Consider the following 13,658-nt stretch of genomic DNA (forward strand, 5'->3'; position numbering starts at 1 on the left):
TCCACCTAAGTAGGTTATAGAGGCTATGGGGCACAGAATCCTCTAGATTAGGACAAAAAAGGCTGTACTAATGCCAACAAAGGGCATAATATACATGGGAGGACTCTGTAGCAACTTGTACTTTGTGGTTTTAGTTAGGACATAGGAAATGAGAAAATATTAAAACCCTCCTGCCCCTATGCAGGTGTTTTTACGGATGAATTTTTTATAAGTCATTTATTTATTAATTACATTGTATAATCATAATCATTGTATCTGTTTTTGTTTTTTGCTGCGTTTTCTCACTATGGTTGTTTTTAAATTTTTAAATTTTCAAACATACAGAAAAATTTAAATATTCCTACACTGAATATATACTTACCACTCAAATTCTACATCTCTTAATATGTTGCTACTGTTGCTTTATTACATATCTATCTCTCAGTCATCTTATTACAGTTTACTTTTTAATTAATAGCATTTAAATAAAAAGTGAGATAATTTTTTTTAAATGTTAAATAATGCATCACTTAGAATTTAGATGTGGCAGAAATTATGAATATAATAGACTGTCTTAAATAATTTTGTTTCTTTTTTTGTTTTGTTTTCCTTAGCATGTGAACCACTGATTTATAGCACCTAGAATTGGAATAATCTACCATAAGTCACTTTGTATTCTTTTCACCTAGGCTCTGGAATGTTTCAGTCAGGCAGCATCTGAAGTAGGCAAAGAGGAATTCTTAGATCGCTTGATCCGCTCAGAGGATGGGGAGATTGTGTCCACCCCCAGACTGCAGTATTATGACAAGGTACACAATTCCATTGTATACATACATCATAGAGTGGATGATGGCATAGCCTACTAGATGGTATAGCCTACTATGTACCTAGGCTATGTAGCCTATTGCTCCTAGGCTACAAACCTCTATAACATGTTACTATACAAAATGCTGTACATAAAATATTGTAACATAATGGTAAGTATTTGTGTGTCTAAATGTAGAAAAGATATAGTAAAAATACAATATATCAGCACCTAAGTGGACACATAGGTACTACAGTAATAGGGTATTGGGCACGTGGGAGGGGGGCAGGTATATATATACATAATGAGTGAGATGTGCACCATCTGGGGGTTGGTCATGCTGGAGACTCAGACTTTTGGGGGGAGGGGAGGAATGGGCATTTATTGAAACCTTAAAATCTGTACCCCCATAATATGCCAAAATAAAAAAAAAATACAATATAAAAGATAAAAAGTGGACCGAGTATGGTGGCTCATGCCTGTAATCCAAGCACTCCAGGAGGCCGAGGCAGGCAGATTGTTTGAGCTCAGGAGTTCGAGACCAGCCTGAGTAAGAGCGAGACTCCATCTCCCATCCAAGTACAAACCAGGCCTGACCCTGCTTAGCTTCCGAGATCAGACGAGATCGGGTGCGTTCAGGGTGGTATGGCCGTAGATGAGACCCCATCTCTATTAAAAATAGAAAGAAATTAGCTGGACAACTAAAAATATACAGAAAAAAAATGATCCAGGCATGGTGGTGCATGCCTGTAAGCCCAGCTACTTGAGAGGCTGAGGCAGGAGGATTGCTTATGCCAGGAGTGTGAGGTTGCTGTGAGCTAGGCTGATGCCACGGCACTCTATCTAGCCTGGGCAACAGAGTGAGACTCTGTCTTAATAATAAAAAGAAAAAAAAAAAACATTCATCGGGTGTCAGGCAGATGGGAGTGGGGAGGAGGTGATGTATATATATAGAGACACCTAATGGATACAGTGCGCACCATCTGGGGGCTGGACATGCTTGAAGCTCTGACTTGGGTGGGGCAAGGGCAAAATGCGTAAGCTAAACTTTTGTGCCCCCCTCATTTTATGTTGAAATAAAAGAAATTAAAAAACTTACAACACACACATTAGCCTAGGCCTACACAGGCTGAGGATCCATCACTATCACTGTCTTCAACCTCCACATCTTGTCCCACTGGAAGTTCTTCAGAGGTAATAATACACATAAAATTGTCATCTCCTTTGATAATATCTCCTATGAATTCCTTTGGAATTCTTCCTGAAGTACCTCCCTGAGGCTGTTTTGGTAAGTAGGAGTATACTCTAAAATAACAATAAAAAGTATAGTATAGTAAATGTGTAAACCAATAACATAGTTGTTTATTATCATTAAGTATTATGTGCTATATATACAACTGGTAGTACAGTAGGTTTGTTTATACCAGCATCCCAAATGTGAGTAATACCTTGGCTACGATATCACTAGGCAATAGGAATTTTTCAGTTCCATTATAGTCTCATTGGACTACCATCATAAATGCAACCTGTCCTTGACTAAAAGTTCATTATGCAGCACATGACTGTACTAAAAACAACCCAAGCATCCATTTAACAAAATGGATCCAGGAATTTTGGTTATAGTCCTTCAATGGCATACAACACATCGATGAAATGAACATAATATAATTGTGATAATACAGATGAATCTTGCAAACATATTAAGCAAAAGAAGGCAGGCACACACAAAAAAGCATACTATAGGGGTCTGTTCCCGTAAAGTTAAAAATAAAACTATTAAAAGTCAGGATAGTTTATGTGGGCAGTAGTGGGTAGAAGGAGTCACAAGGTGACTTTGGACTGCTGATATAATACTATTCTTAATCTGGGTATTGGTAACACGGATATATGTTAGTTTACTTTGGGAACATTCAGCCAACTATGTACTTAAGTATGTTTCTAAATATATATTATACTTTAATTAAAAGTAGAACCTAAGAACCAACTAACCATCCAGAACAAAAAGATTTTTTATATAGTTAATAAAGATAAAAATTTTTAAATGTTTGTCATTACTTCATCTTTGATAAATCTGTATTTTGAGTGTGTATTAGAGAAACGCATGTAAAATATATAAGATAAATAATACGTGTGCACATTTGGGGGAGTGTGCAAACAATGTTGTTATTAGGGTGAACAATCAAAGTTTCAAGATCACTGTTCTGTTGTGTTAGAAATGTGTTGTATTAAACATTTAGCATATTCTCTTTAGCATTTTCATAAGGCCCTGATGTTAATTTCTTTGCTGTTCTTTTTTTTTTTTTTTGAGACAGAGTCTCGCTTTGTCACCCAGGCTAGAGTGAGTGCCACGGTATCAGCCTAGCTTACAGCAACCTCAAACTCCTAGGCTCAAGCAATCCTGCTGCCTCAGCCTCCCGAGTACCTGGGACTACAGGCATGCACCACCATGCCCGGCTAATTTTTTCTATATGTATTAGTTGGCCAATTAATTTCTTTCTATTTATAGTAGAGACGGGTCTCGCTCTTGCTCAGGCTGGTTTCGAACTCTTGACCTCGAGCGATCCATCGCCTCAGCCTCCCAGAGTGCTAGGATTATAGGCGTGAGCCACCTCGCCCGGTCTGCTGTTCTTTAAATTCATCTGTGACCTAAACAATTAGTAATGAAATTGTATTTATTCCTTTATTCAATAAATATTTACTGAGAGTCTACTACATACTATGCACTGAGGATAAAGCTCTAAATACAAAAGAGCAATTCCCTGCCCTCGTGTTTGCATTCAGGTAGGAAAGAGAGTAAACAAGTAATTATATAATGTCAAGTAGTAGTAAGTGCTCTGAGTAAAACTAAAGCAGATCAAGGGGATAGAGCAGAAATATTCACTGTGTTAATTATCATGGAATCATACAGTAGTAGGTTCTGTAGTTCCAGTGCTAAGATTTGAATCCCAGGTGACTGTGTGACCTTGGGCAAGTTACTCTACACCTCAGTCTTTATCTGTACATGAACATAGTTCACTTTATCTGTGGGTGAACATAGTTAATACCTACAAAGAGGACTTCAGTAATCACAGAGATAATGTTTTATACCCCCAACTTCTTATTTATTTATTTTCTTGAGACAGTCTCACTCTGTTGCCTGGGCCAGAGTGCCGTGGCATCAGCCTAGCTCACAGCAACCTCAAACTCCCCGGCTCAAGCAATCCTGCCTCAGCCTCCTGAGTAGCTGGGACTACAGGCATATAACACCATGCCTGGCTAATTTTTTCTAGATATTTTTAGTTGACCAATTAATTTCTTTCTATTTATAGTAGGGGGGAGTCTCACTCTTGCTCAGGCTGGTTTTTTTTTTTTTTTTTTTTTTTTTTTTTGAGACAGAGTCTCGCTTTGTTGCCCGGGCTAGAGTGAGTGCCGTGGCGTCAGCCTAGCTCACAGCAACCTCAAACTCCTGGGCTCGAGTGATCCTTCTGCCTCAGCCTCCCGGGTAGCTGGGACTACAGGCATGTGCCACCATGCCCGGCTAATTTTTTTTATATATATATCAGTTGGCTAATTAATTTCTTTCTATTTATAGTAGAGACGGGGTCTCGCGCAGGCTGGTTTTGAACTCCTGACCTTGAGCAATCCGCCCGCCTCGGCCTCCCAAGAGCTAGGATTACAGGCGTGAGCCACAGCGCCCGGCCAACTCAGGCTGGTTTTGAACTCCTGACCTTGAGCGATCCATCTGCCTCAGCCTTCCAGAGTGCTAGGATTACAGGGGTGAGCCACCATGCCTGGCCCCCAACTTCTTATTGAATGCATATATACATACATATATAAATATATATATATACATACATACATACATACATACACACATACATAGACTATTCATATCTTTGGGGCTATTTTATTACTTTGTAACTGCTGTCAAAAGGAAAGCACAACCAAAAGCCCTGTATTTAATCCCTCTAATATTCATCAGTAGTTCTTATAGCTGGGCACAGTGGCTCATGCCTGTAATCTCAGCACTTTGGGAGGCCCAGGCTGGAAGATTACTTGAGGCTAGGAGTTCAGAACCAGTCTGGGCAATATAGTGAAATCCTCTCTGCAAAAAATTTTTTAAAAACTAGCAGGGTGTGATGGGATGTGCATGTAGTCCTAGCTATTTAGGAGGCTGGGGCAGGAGGATTGCTTGAGCCCAAGAGTTCAAGGTTGCAGTGAGCTATGATTGCACCACTGCACTCCAGCCTATATGATACAGTGAGGCCCTTTCTTTAAAAAAGAAAGAAAAAAACATTTCTTGTAAAATTTCTATAAAAAAAACATATTAGAATTATCTCTCTCTCTTTTTGTTCCTTTTTAAAGAAAAAGTTTATCTAAATCAGGCAATCAGAATTTATCTGTAACTGGAGAGCTGTTATTCCAGTAGTAATATCTGGGAAAACAAATTAAAAGGTTTTACAACAAGCCTATATATAACAGAAGAATCTAAGGAAAACCCTTAAATATTAACGAATAATCTTATTGTCAGCACCTTTGATTTAAACTTTTTCTTACTTTTATCTTTCTAATTAATTTAAAATCATAATTCAGTTTGGAGTGCACTACCATATTAATTTTTGATGGAAATTTCTTGTATTTCTTCGTAGGTTTTACGTCTACTAGATGTTGTCGGTTTGCCTGAACTGGTTATTCAGTTGGCTACATCAGCAATAACTGAAGCAGGTGATGACTGGAAAAGTCAGGTAAGAACTAACTGTAATTTAATTGTTTTCTTTAAGGTTTGTAGATGTAGTATTTTAATTTCTTTGCTCTTTCCTGATATTTGATCTAAATTTGATATTTAGGCTACCTTAAGGACATGCATTTTCAAACATCATTTGGATTTGGGTCATAATAGCCAAGCATATGAAGCCTTAACCCAAATTCCTGATTCCAGCAGGTAATCTCACAAGTTTTTTATTTTAGAGAAGGCAATTTACTGCCCTGTTTAACCTGTTAAGATGGTTTACCCTCATATCCCTTTCCTTCTAGGCAATTAGATTGTTTACGGCAGCTGGTGGTAGTTCTTTGTGAACGTTCACAGCTACAGGATCTTGTAGAGTTTCCCTACGTGAATCTGCATAATGAGGTAATTTTAGTTATCCACTGATGACTAGAAACAGCTATGGTGATTGCCATGATTGCTACTAATTTAGATATCTGATTGCTTCCCCCTCATTAGGTTGTGGGAATAATTGAATCACGAGCCAGAGCTGTGGACCTTATGACTCACAATTACTATGAACTTCTCTATGCCTTTCACATCTATCGCCACAATTACCGCAAGGGTGAGCAGTTGAACTAGATGGTATCTGTTGAAGACATAATTTTCTTTTGTTGTTTTTTATTTCGGCATATTATGGGGGTACAGATTTTAAGGTTTCAATAAATGCCCTTTCCCTCCCTCCCCCCACAAGTCTGAGTTTCCAGCATGACCATCCCCCAGATGGTGCACATCTCACTCATTATGTATGTATATACCCGCCTCCCGCCTCCCTTCCCCCCTGCCCAATACCCTATTACTGTAGTACCTATGTGTCCACTTAGGTGCTGCTCAGTTAATACCAGTTTGCTGGTGAGTATATGTGGTGCTTGTTTTTCCATTCTTGGGATACTTCACTTAGTAGTATGGGTTCCAGCTCTAACCAGGAAAATAAAAGATGTACTATACACCGTTGTTTCTCAGAGCTGAATAGTACTCCATGGTATACATATACCACATTTTATTAATCCATTCTTGGATTGATGGGCACTGGGGCTGTTTCCACAGCCTTGCAATTATGAATTCTGCTGCTATAAACATTCGAGTGCAAGTGTCTTTTTTGTAGAGTGTCATTGGATCTTTTGGGTAGATGCCCAGCAATGGGATTGCTGGATCAAATGGTAGATTCACTTGTATCACTTTCAGGTATCTCCATATTGCTTTCCACAGAGGTTGAACTAGTTTGCAGTCCCACCAGCAGTGTAGGAGTGTTCCTTTCTCTCCGCATCCACGCCAGCATTTGTTATTTGGAGACTTTTTGATAAAGGCCATTCTCACTGGGGTTAAGTGATATCTCATTGTGGTTTTGATTTGCATTTCCCTGATGATTAAAGATGTTGAGGATTTTTTCATATGTTTGTTGGCCATTCTTCCATCTTCTTTAGAAAAGTTTCTGTTCAAGTCCTTTGCTCACTTTTTAATAGGGTTATTTGATTTTTTTCTTGCTGACTTTTGTGAGCTCTAAGTATATTTTAGTTATCAGCCCCTTATCGGATGCGTAGGATGCAAAAATTTTCTCCCATTCTGTAGGTTGTCTGTTTACTTTCATGACTGTTTCTTTGGCTATGCAGAAATTTTTAGTTTGATCATGTCCCATTTATTTATTTTTGTTGCTGCTGTGATTGCCTTTGGAGACTTCTTCATAAACTCTTTGCCTAGGCCGATGTCTAGGAGAGTGTTTCCAACATTTTCCTCTAGAATTCTAATAGTTTCATACCTTAGGTTTAAGTCTGTTATCCAGCGTGAGTTGATTTTTGTGAGAGGTGAAAGGTGTGGGTCCTGCTTTAGCCTTCTACAAGTGGCTATCCAGTTTTCCCAGCACCATTTATTGAAAAGGGATTCTTCTCCCCAGCATATGTTTTTGTCTGCTTTGTCAAAGATTAGATGGCTATATGAGGATGGTTTTATATCACGATTCTCAGATCTAGACTTATATAATTTTTAATATGTGTTTAAATATAAGATTAGCTTTACCCTTTTGAAGATTACTTGTAGGTCTTAAAGATATGCCCTTATTCCCATTCTAGAACATTCTTGGGGCGTTTCCATTGAGATGGCATTGTATGGACAACTTCTGTCCAGTTATAAAGGCAACTTTAGCCTTTTCACTTAGAGACACCTTGAATTCTTGTGACTGGATTTGAGCTCCTGTGCCATGTTACCAATGGCCTCTCTTTCCTTATTTCAGTTCTTGAAGCAAAATCCTGACTGCTTAAATATGCTTAGGTCATCTGGATATAATAGATGGTATTCCTTATTAGCTGTGGTTAGATTGTCACATCCCTTTAATTTATGCAAAATCCTTAAAAGGGGGAGTAAAATTTACATTTGGAAGTTATCAAATGATATCCTAGTGAATTGGTTTTTTTCTTCTTTCAACTTTTGTTTTGTTTTGTTTTGTTGTTGTTTTTTTTTTTTGAGACAGAGTCTCACTTTGTTGCCCAGGCTAGAGTGAGTGCCGTGGCATCAGCCTAGCTCACAGCAACCTCAAACTCCTGGGCTCAAGCGATCCTCCTGCCTTAGCCTCCTGCATAGCTGGGACTACAGGCATGTGCCACCATGACCGGCTAATTTTTTCTCTATATATATCAGTTGGCCAATTAATTTCTTTCTATTTATAGTAGAGGCGGGGTCTTGCTCTTGCTCAGGCTGGTTTCGAACTCCTGACCTTGAGCAATCCACCCCCCTCTGCCTCCCAGAGAGCTAGGATTACAGGCGTGAGCCACCACGCCCGGCCTTTCAACTTTTTAATTTAACATTTTTCAGGTCTATAGAAAAGTTAAAACATTAATACAATGAACACCTACCTATATACCCTTTGCCCAGGTTTACCAATTGTTAATATTTTATCACATCACTTTCTTTTTTTTCTTATTTTAAAATAAACTTTTATATCTTTTCCCTTTTTTTCCCTATAAAGTGAAAGTGGATATTACATCACTTTCATACCTATCTCCTTTTCCCTCCTTCCCTCTTTGCCTTCTACCCTTTCCTCCCCTTCCTCCCTGTTGCTCTCTCTACTTACTAATTTATTTGCTTATTTATTTTTGCTGATCCTTTGGAATGTAAGTTACAGATATGACTGTTAATACATAATAGAGGGCCTGGCGCGGTGGCTCACGCCTGTAATCCTAGCACTCTGAGAGGCCGAGGCAGGCGGATTGCTCAAGGTCAGGAGTTCGAAACCAGCCTGAGCAAGAGCGAGACCCCGTCTCTATTATAAATAGAAAGAAATTAGCCGGGCGCGGTGGCTCACGCCTGTAATCCTAGCTCTCTGGGAGGCTGAGGCGGGCGGATTGCTCGAGGTCAGGAGTTCGAAACCAGCCTGAGCAAGAGCAAGACCCCGTCTCTACTATAAATAGAAAGAAATTAATTGGCCAACTAATATATATACAAAAAATTAGCCGGGCATGGTGGCGCATGCCTGTAGTCCCAGCTACTTGGGAGGCTGAGGCAGGAGGATTGCTTGAGCCAGGAGATTGAGGTTGCTGTGAGCTAGGCTGACGCCATGGCACTCACTCTAGCCTAGGCAACAAAGCGAGACTCTGTCTCAAAAAAAAAAATAAAAATAAATAAATAAATAGAAAGAAATTAATTGGCCAACTAATATATATAGAGAAAAAATTAGCCGGGCATGGTGGTGCATGCCTGTAGTCCCAGCTACTAAGGAGGCTGAGGCAGCAGGATCGCTTTAGCCCAGGAGTTTGAGGTTGCTGTGAGCTAGGCTGACGCAACAGCACTCACTCTAGCCTGGGCAACAAAGTGAGACTCTATCAAAAAAAAAAAAAAATACATAATAGATGTATCTCGGGGCTGACTCTGGCACTCACTGTAGCCTGGGCAACAAAGTGAGACTCTGTCTCAAAAAATAATAACAATAATTTAGTGAGTTAAGTTTAAATGAAATGCTGTTATCTAATGTGCTACTCATATTCAGATTTTGCCAGTTGTCATAATAGTGTTTTTTATAGCACACTCCTGAAGAGCATAGGCTAGTCATTTTTATAGAATGTATCTAAATTTGGATATGTGTGATCAGTGAAGTCTTTATTAGAACAGCTAAAATAAAGGGAATATGGATTTGTTTTACGATTATATTTTACAAGGCAAACATTGTGGTTCCCCTTTGGAACATCTAACATTTTCATACCATTTTCATTCAGTGAATTTTTATTAGATATTTTGCTGATTTTCATTGGAAAGAATGGATGGAATTAATTCGTAGGCATGTTCTTAAAATTCCTAATAGTAAAACATATTTGCATACAGGAAGGGAAATACAGACTATTGAAGACCTGTCAGTGTCTGCTTTCACAGTAACATCCATTATATTAATAGCAACCTAACTAGGACCAGTTTACTAAGATTAATGTTCAGGTCTTTCTGGAATAAGGCTGTTCTTCTAACATAGTGCCTTACATATTGTAGGTACTCAAAAAATATTTGTTGAAATGAAATATAGTTTTACTTGAAAACTGAAAGAAGTTTTTTTTTTTTTTTTGAGACAGAGTCTCGCTCTGTTGCCCGGGCTAGAGCACCATGGCATCAGCCTAGCTCACAGCAACCTCCAACTCTTAGGCTCAAGCAATCCTACTGCCTCAGCCTCCTGAGTTTCTGGGATTACAGGCATGTACCACCATGCCCAGCTAATTTTTTCTATATATATTTTTATTTTTCCAACTAATTTTCTTTCCATTTTTTTAGTAGAGACGGGGTCTCACTCTTTCTCAGGCTGGTCTTAAATTCCTGAGCTCAAACAATCCACCTGCCTTGGCCTCTCAGAGTGCTAGCCTGAAAAGAAAATTTTTTTTTTTTTTTTTTTGAGACAGAGTCTCACTTTGTTGTCCAGGCTAGAGTGAGTGCCGTGGCGTCAGCCTAGCTCACAGCAACCTCAAACTCCTGGGCTCGAATGATCCTTCTGCCTCAGCCTCCCGAGTAGCTGGGACTACAGGCATGTGCCACTATGCCCGGCTAATTTTTTTTTTTTATATATATATATCAGTTGGCCAATTAATTTCTTTCTGTTTATAGTAGAGACGGGGTCTCGCTCTTGCTCAGGCTGGTTTTGAACTCCTGACCTTGAGCAATCCGCCCGCCTCAGCCTCCCAAGAGCTAGGATTACAGGCTTGAGCCACAGCGCCCGGCCTAAAAGAAAATTTTTAAATGTTATTTAGTTTCTAGAGTCCCGTGCTGCACCAGAATAATGTATTTCTCAATATCTTGTTCAACCTGTGCAACTAAAGTATAAAAGTAAGACTCTGTTGTTCTGGAGCAAAGCATCCAAACATCTCTTGATCTCACAATCCTGGACAGGCATAGCTGACAGTGTGGCTGAGACTAGGTCTCTACACTAGGCTTCTGTGCCTGGCATGGGAATGTAGTATCTAAAAGTAAAAAATAATAGTTTCCAGTTTTGTTTATATTGTGGTAAAACTACATATAACAAAATTTACCAGCCAGGTTCAGTGGCATATGCCTGTAGTCCCAGCTGGGGACACTGAAGCAGGAGAATCACTTGAGCCTAGGAGTTCAAGTCCAACCTGGCCAATATAGCAAGACACTCTCTCTTTTATTTTTATTTTTTTTATTTATTTATTTTTTTATTTTAAAGAGATTTATTCTGAGCCAAATTTGAGGACCATGACCCAGAGCCACTGCCAAGAGGCCTTGAGCAAGTGGACTCATTGTGGCTGGGTACAGTTTGGTTTTTATACATTTCAGAAACTGGGATTACAGGTAAAGTCATCAATCAGTTCGTGGGAAGCATACATTGGTTTGGCCCAAAAAGGTGGGCCATCTCGAGGGGTGGGGGCTTACAGGTTTTAGGTGGGTTTAAAGATTCTTTGGATTGTAATTGGCTAAAGACATGAAGCTTTGTCTAAAGGCTTGGAATGTTTTAACATAAACTGTTTACCAGAGATAAGCCACCAATTGTTTGGTAAATTGAGGACCTGCAGGTTTGTCTTGCATACCCTTAGGCCTGTTACTGGGTTACAAAGGAAGTCTCCAAGAAGGGAGGGAACTCTCTTATTTAAAAAAAAAAATATATATATATATATATACCGTGAACCATTTTTTAGTGTTCAGTAGTTTAGTAATGTTAAGTACATTTACACTGTCATGTAACCAATCTCTAGATCTCTTTTCATCTTACGAAACTGAAGCTCTATACCCATTAAACAACAATTCCCCATTCCTCCCAGTCCTGCCTCCCCCCACCCCATGCCCAACCACCATTTCACTTTCCATCTCTATGAACTTGGCTACTGGAATCCTAGGGTCTTTGTCTTGTGACTGGCATATTTTACTTAACATAAAATCTTCAAGATTCATCCATAAAGTTGCATATGTCAGAACTTCCCTTTTAAGACTAAAAAAATTCCATTGTGTTTATATACCACATTCTGGCTATTAAGAATAATGCTACTATTACAAATGTTTTTGGTTACAAAAAAAAAAAAAAAAAAAAGAATAATGCTACTATGAACATGAGTGTAGAAATATCTCTTTGAGACCCTGCTTTTAATTCTTTTGGGTGTATACCCAAAAGTGAAATTACTAGATCATATGGTAATTCTATTTTTAATTTTTTGAGGACCCACCATACTGTTTTCCATTGCTGCTGCACCATTTTTTTACATTCCCAGCAACAGTACACAGGGGTTCAGTTTCTCCACATCCTCATCAACATATGATTTTGGTGGATTTTCAGTTGAACCCAATTTAGTTTTAAATTTTAGTATTTGATAAGGATAACAAATTCACTCTGTGTATCTATAAAGAAACATTTTTGAAATTCTAATGTCTAATTTATTTTTGCCTCCTAGCTGGCACAGTGATGTTTGAGTATGGAATGCGTCTTGGCAGAGAAGTTCGAACTCTCCGAGGACTTGAGAAACAAGGCAACTGTTATCTGGCTGCTATTAATTGTTTAAGACTTATTCGTCCTGAATATGCATGGATTGTGCAGCCAGCATCTGGTGCAGTGGTATGAAAATTTCCCATCCTGGAATTTTGGAATATTTAATCTGTTTGATTTGGTCCTTTTAAAACTATTACATCATTTTCCTTCATTTCATTTAAAATTTCTACTGGGATAGTTATGAACTTAATCTATTTTTATAGCAATTCAATTATTATATATTACTACCCCTTTAGTTCTCATGTTCAGAATTATTATAGGATGTATTGTAGTGTTTTTAGAGTAAGGCAGCTCTGACTGACTTCAAGTTACTTAATCTTTTTTCAGTTATCCTCTTGCATAAAATAGATATGGTAATATCTACCTTATAGGATTGATTGGTTTTGGGGGGGGGTACTTTTTCCCCCAAATGCTCTCTCAGCAGAATCATGTTTGAGTATTAAATGAATGAATTTGAGTATATTGCTTAGAACACTGACAATGCCTGGCTGACAAACAGTGCTCAATAAATAGTAGCTGCTTTTATTTCAATCATGTTTATTAATTTAGTCTGTTGTTTTTGTTTTAAAGGACACAGACATTGAGTTTTTCCTATTATACTGATAGGTCACATACACCCAGCTACTTCTGTTATATAGTTCCTGCATTTACTAGGCTGTTGCCCACAGTAATGGGAGGAAAATACAACTCTGGAACCAAGGAAAGTCAGGTTGTTTATATAGAGATCAAATCCATCTCCTTGGACTCAGTAACATGTTAAATGTTAGGGTTAAACGAGCAACTTGGCAAACAAGTCCATTTCTTTGTCTGACAGTTACAGAACCTTTATGAGAAGAGCTTTGCTGGTTGAAATAAAAATAATTTGTATTGAGAGAATTTAATCATGAAAGTTCTGAATCACAGTTAATGATATGAAACTAAAAATACTAATTTCACAGTTAAATCACTTGTTTTGTCTTATCAGTACGATCGCCCTGAAGCCTCCCCTAAGAGGAATCATGATGGAGAGTGCACACCGGCCCCTAGTGAGTCAGGAGTCTCACACTGATTTTTTTGCTGGACAGTAGTTATATTGTTGTATTACAATAGGTAGATAATTATATTGCTATATTGAGAGAGAGAGAAGTTATATATATGTTGTATTATAGTAGTTTTAGTTGACCCTTGAA

General features: G+C 38.5%; 1 protein-coding gene across 1 annotated transcript in view; it reads left to right on the plus strand.

Moving 5' to 3' along the window:
- Positions 1–13,658, plus strand: part of NUP160 (nucleoporin 160) — a 56,635-nt gene that overhangs the window by 28,859 nt on the left and 14,118 nt on the right. Inside the window, exons 23-29 of the mRNA XM_012788493.3 lie at positions 669–788; positions 5,413–5,508; positions 5,611–5,705; positions 5,798–5,894; positions 5,988–6,093; positions 12,395–12,555; positions 13,454–13,514. Of these exons, the coding sequence (XP_012643947.1) occupies positions 669–788; positions 5,413–5,508; positions 5,611–5,705; positions 5,798–5,894; positions 5,988–6,093; positions 12,395–12,555; positions 13,454–13,514 (736 nt within the window). The remainder of the gene's footprint in view (positions 1–668; positions 789–5,412; positions 5,509–5,610; positions 5,706–5,797; positions 5,895–5,987; positions 6,094–12,394; positions 12,556–13,453; positions 13,515–13,658) is intronic.

The sequence above is a fragment of the Microcebus murinus genome, chromosome 4 (genome assembly GCF_040939455.1).
Source record: "Microcebus murinus isolate Inina chromosome 4, M.murinus_Inina_mat1.0, whole genome shotgun sequence".
Taxonomy (NCBI): Eukaryota; Metazoa; Chordata; class Mammalia; order Primates; family Cheirogaleidae; genus Microcebus; species Microcebus murinus.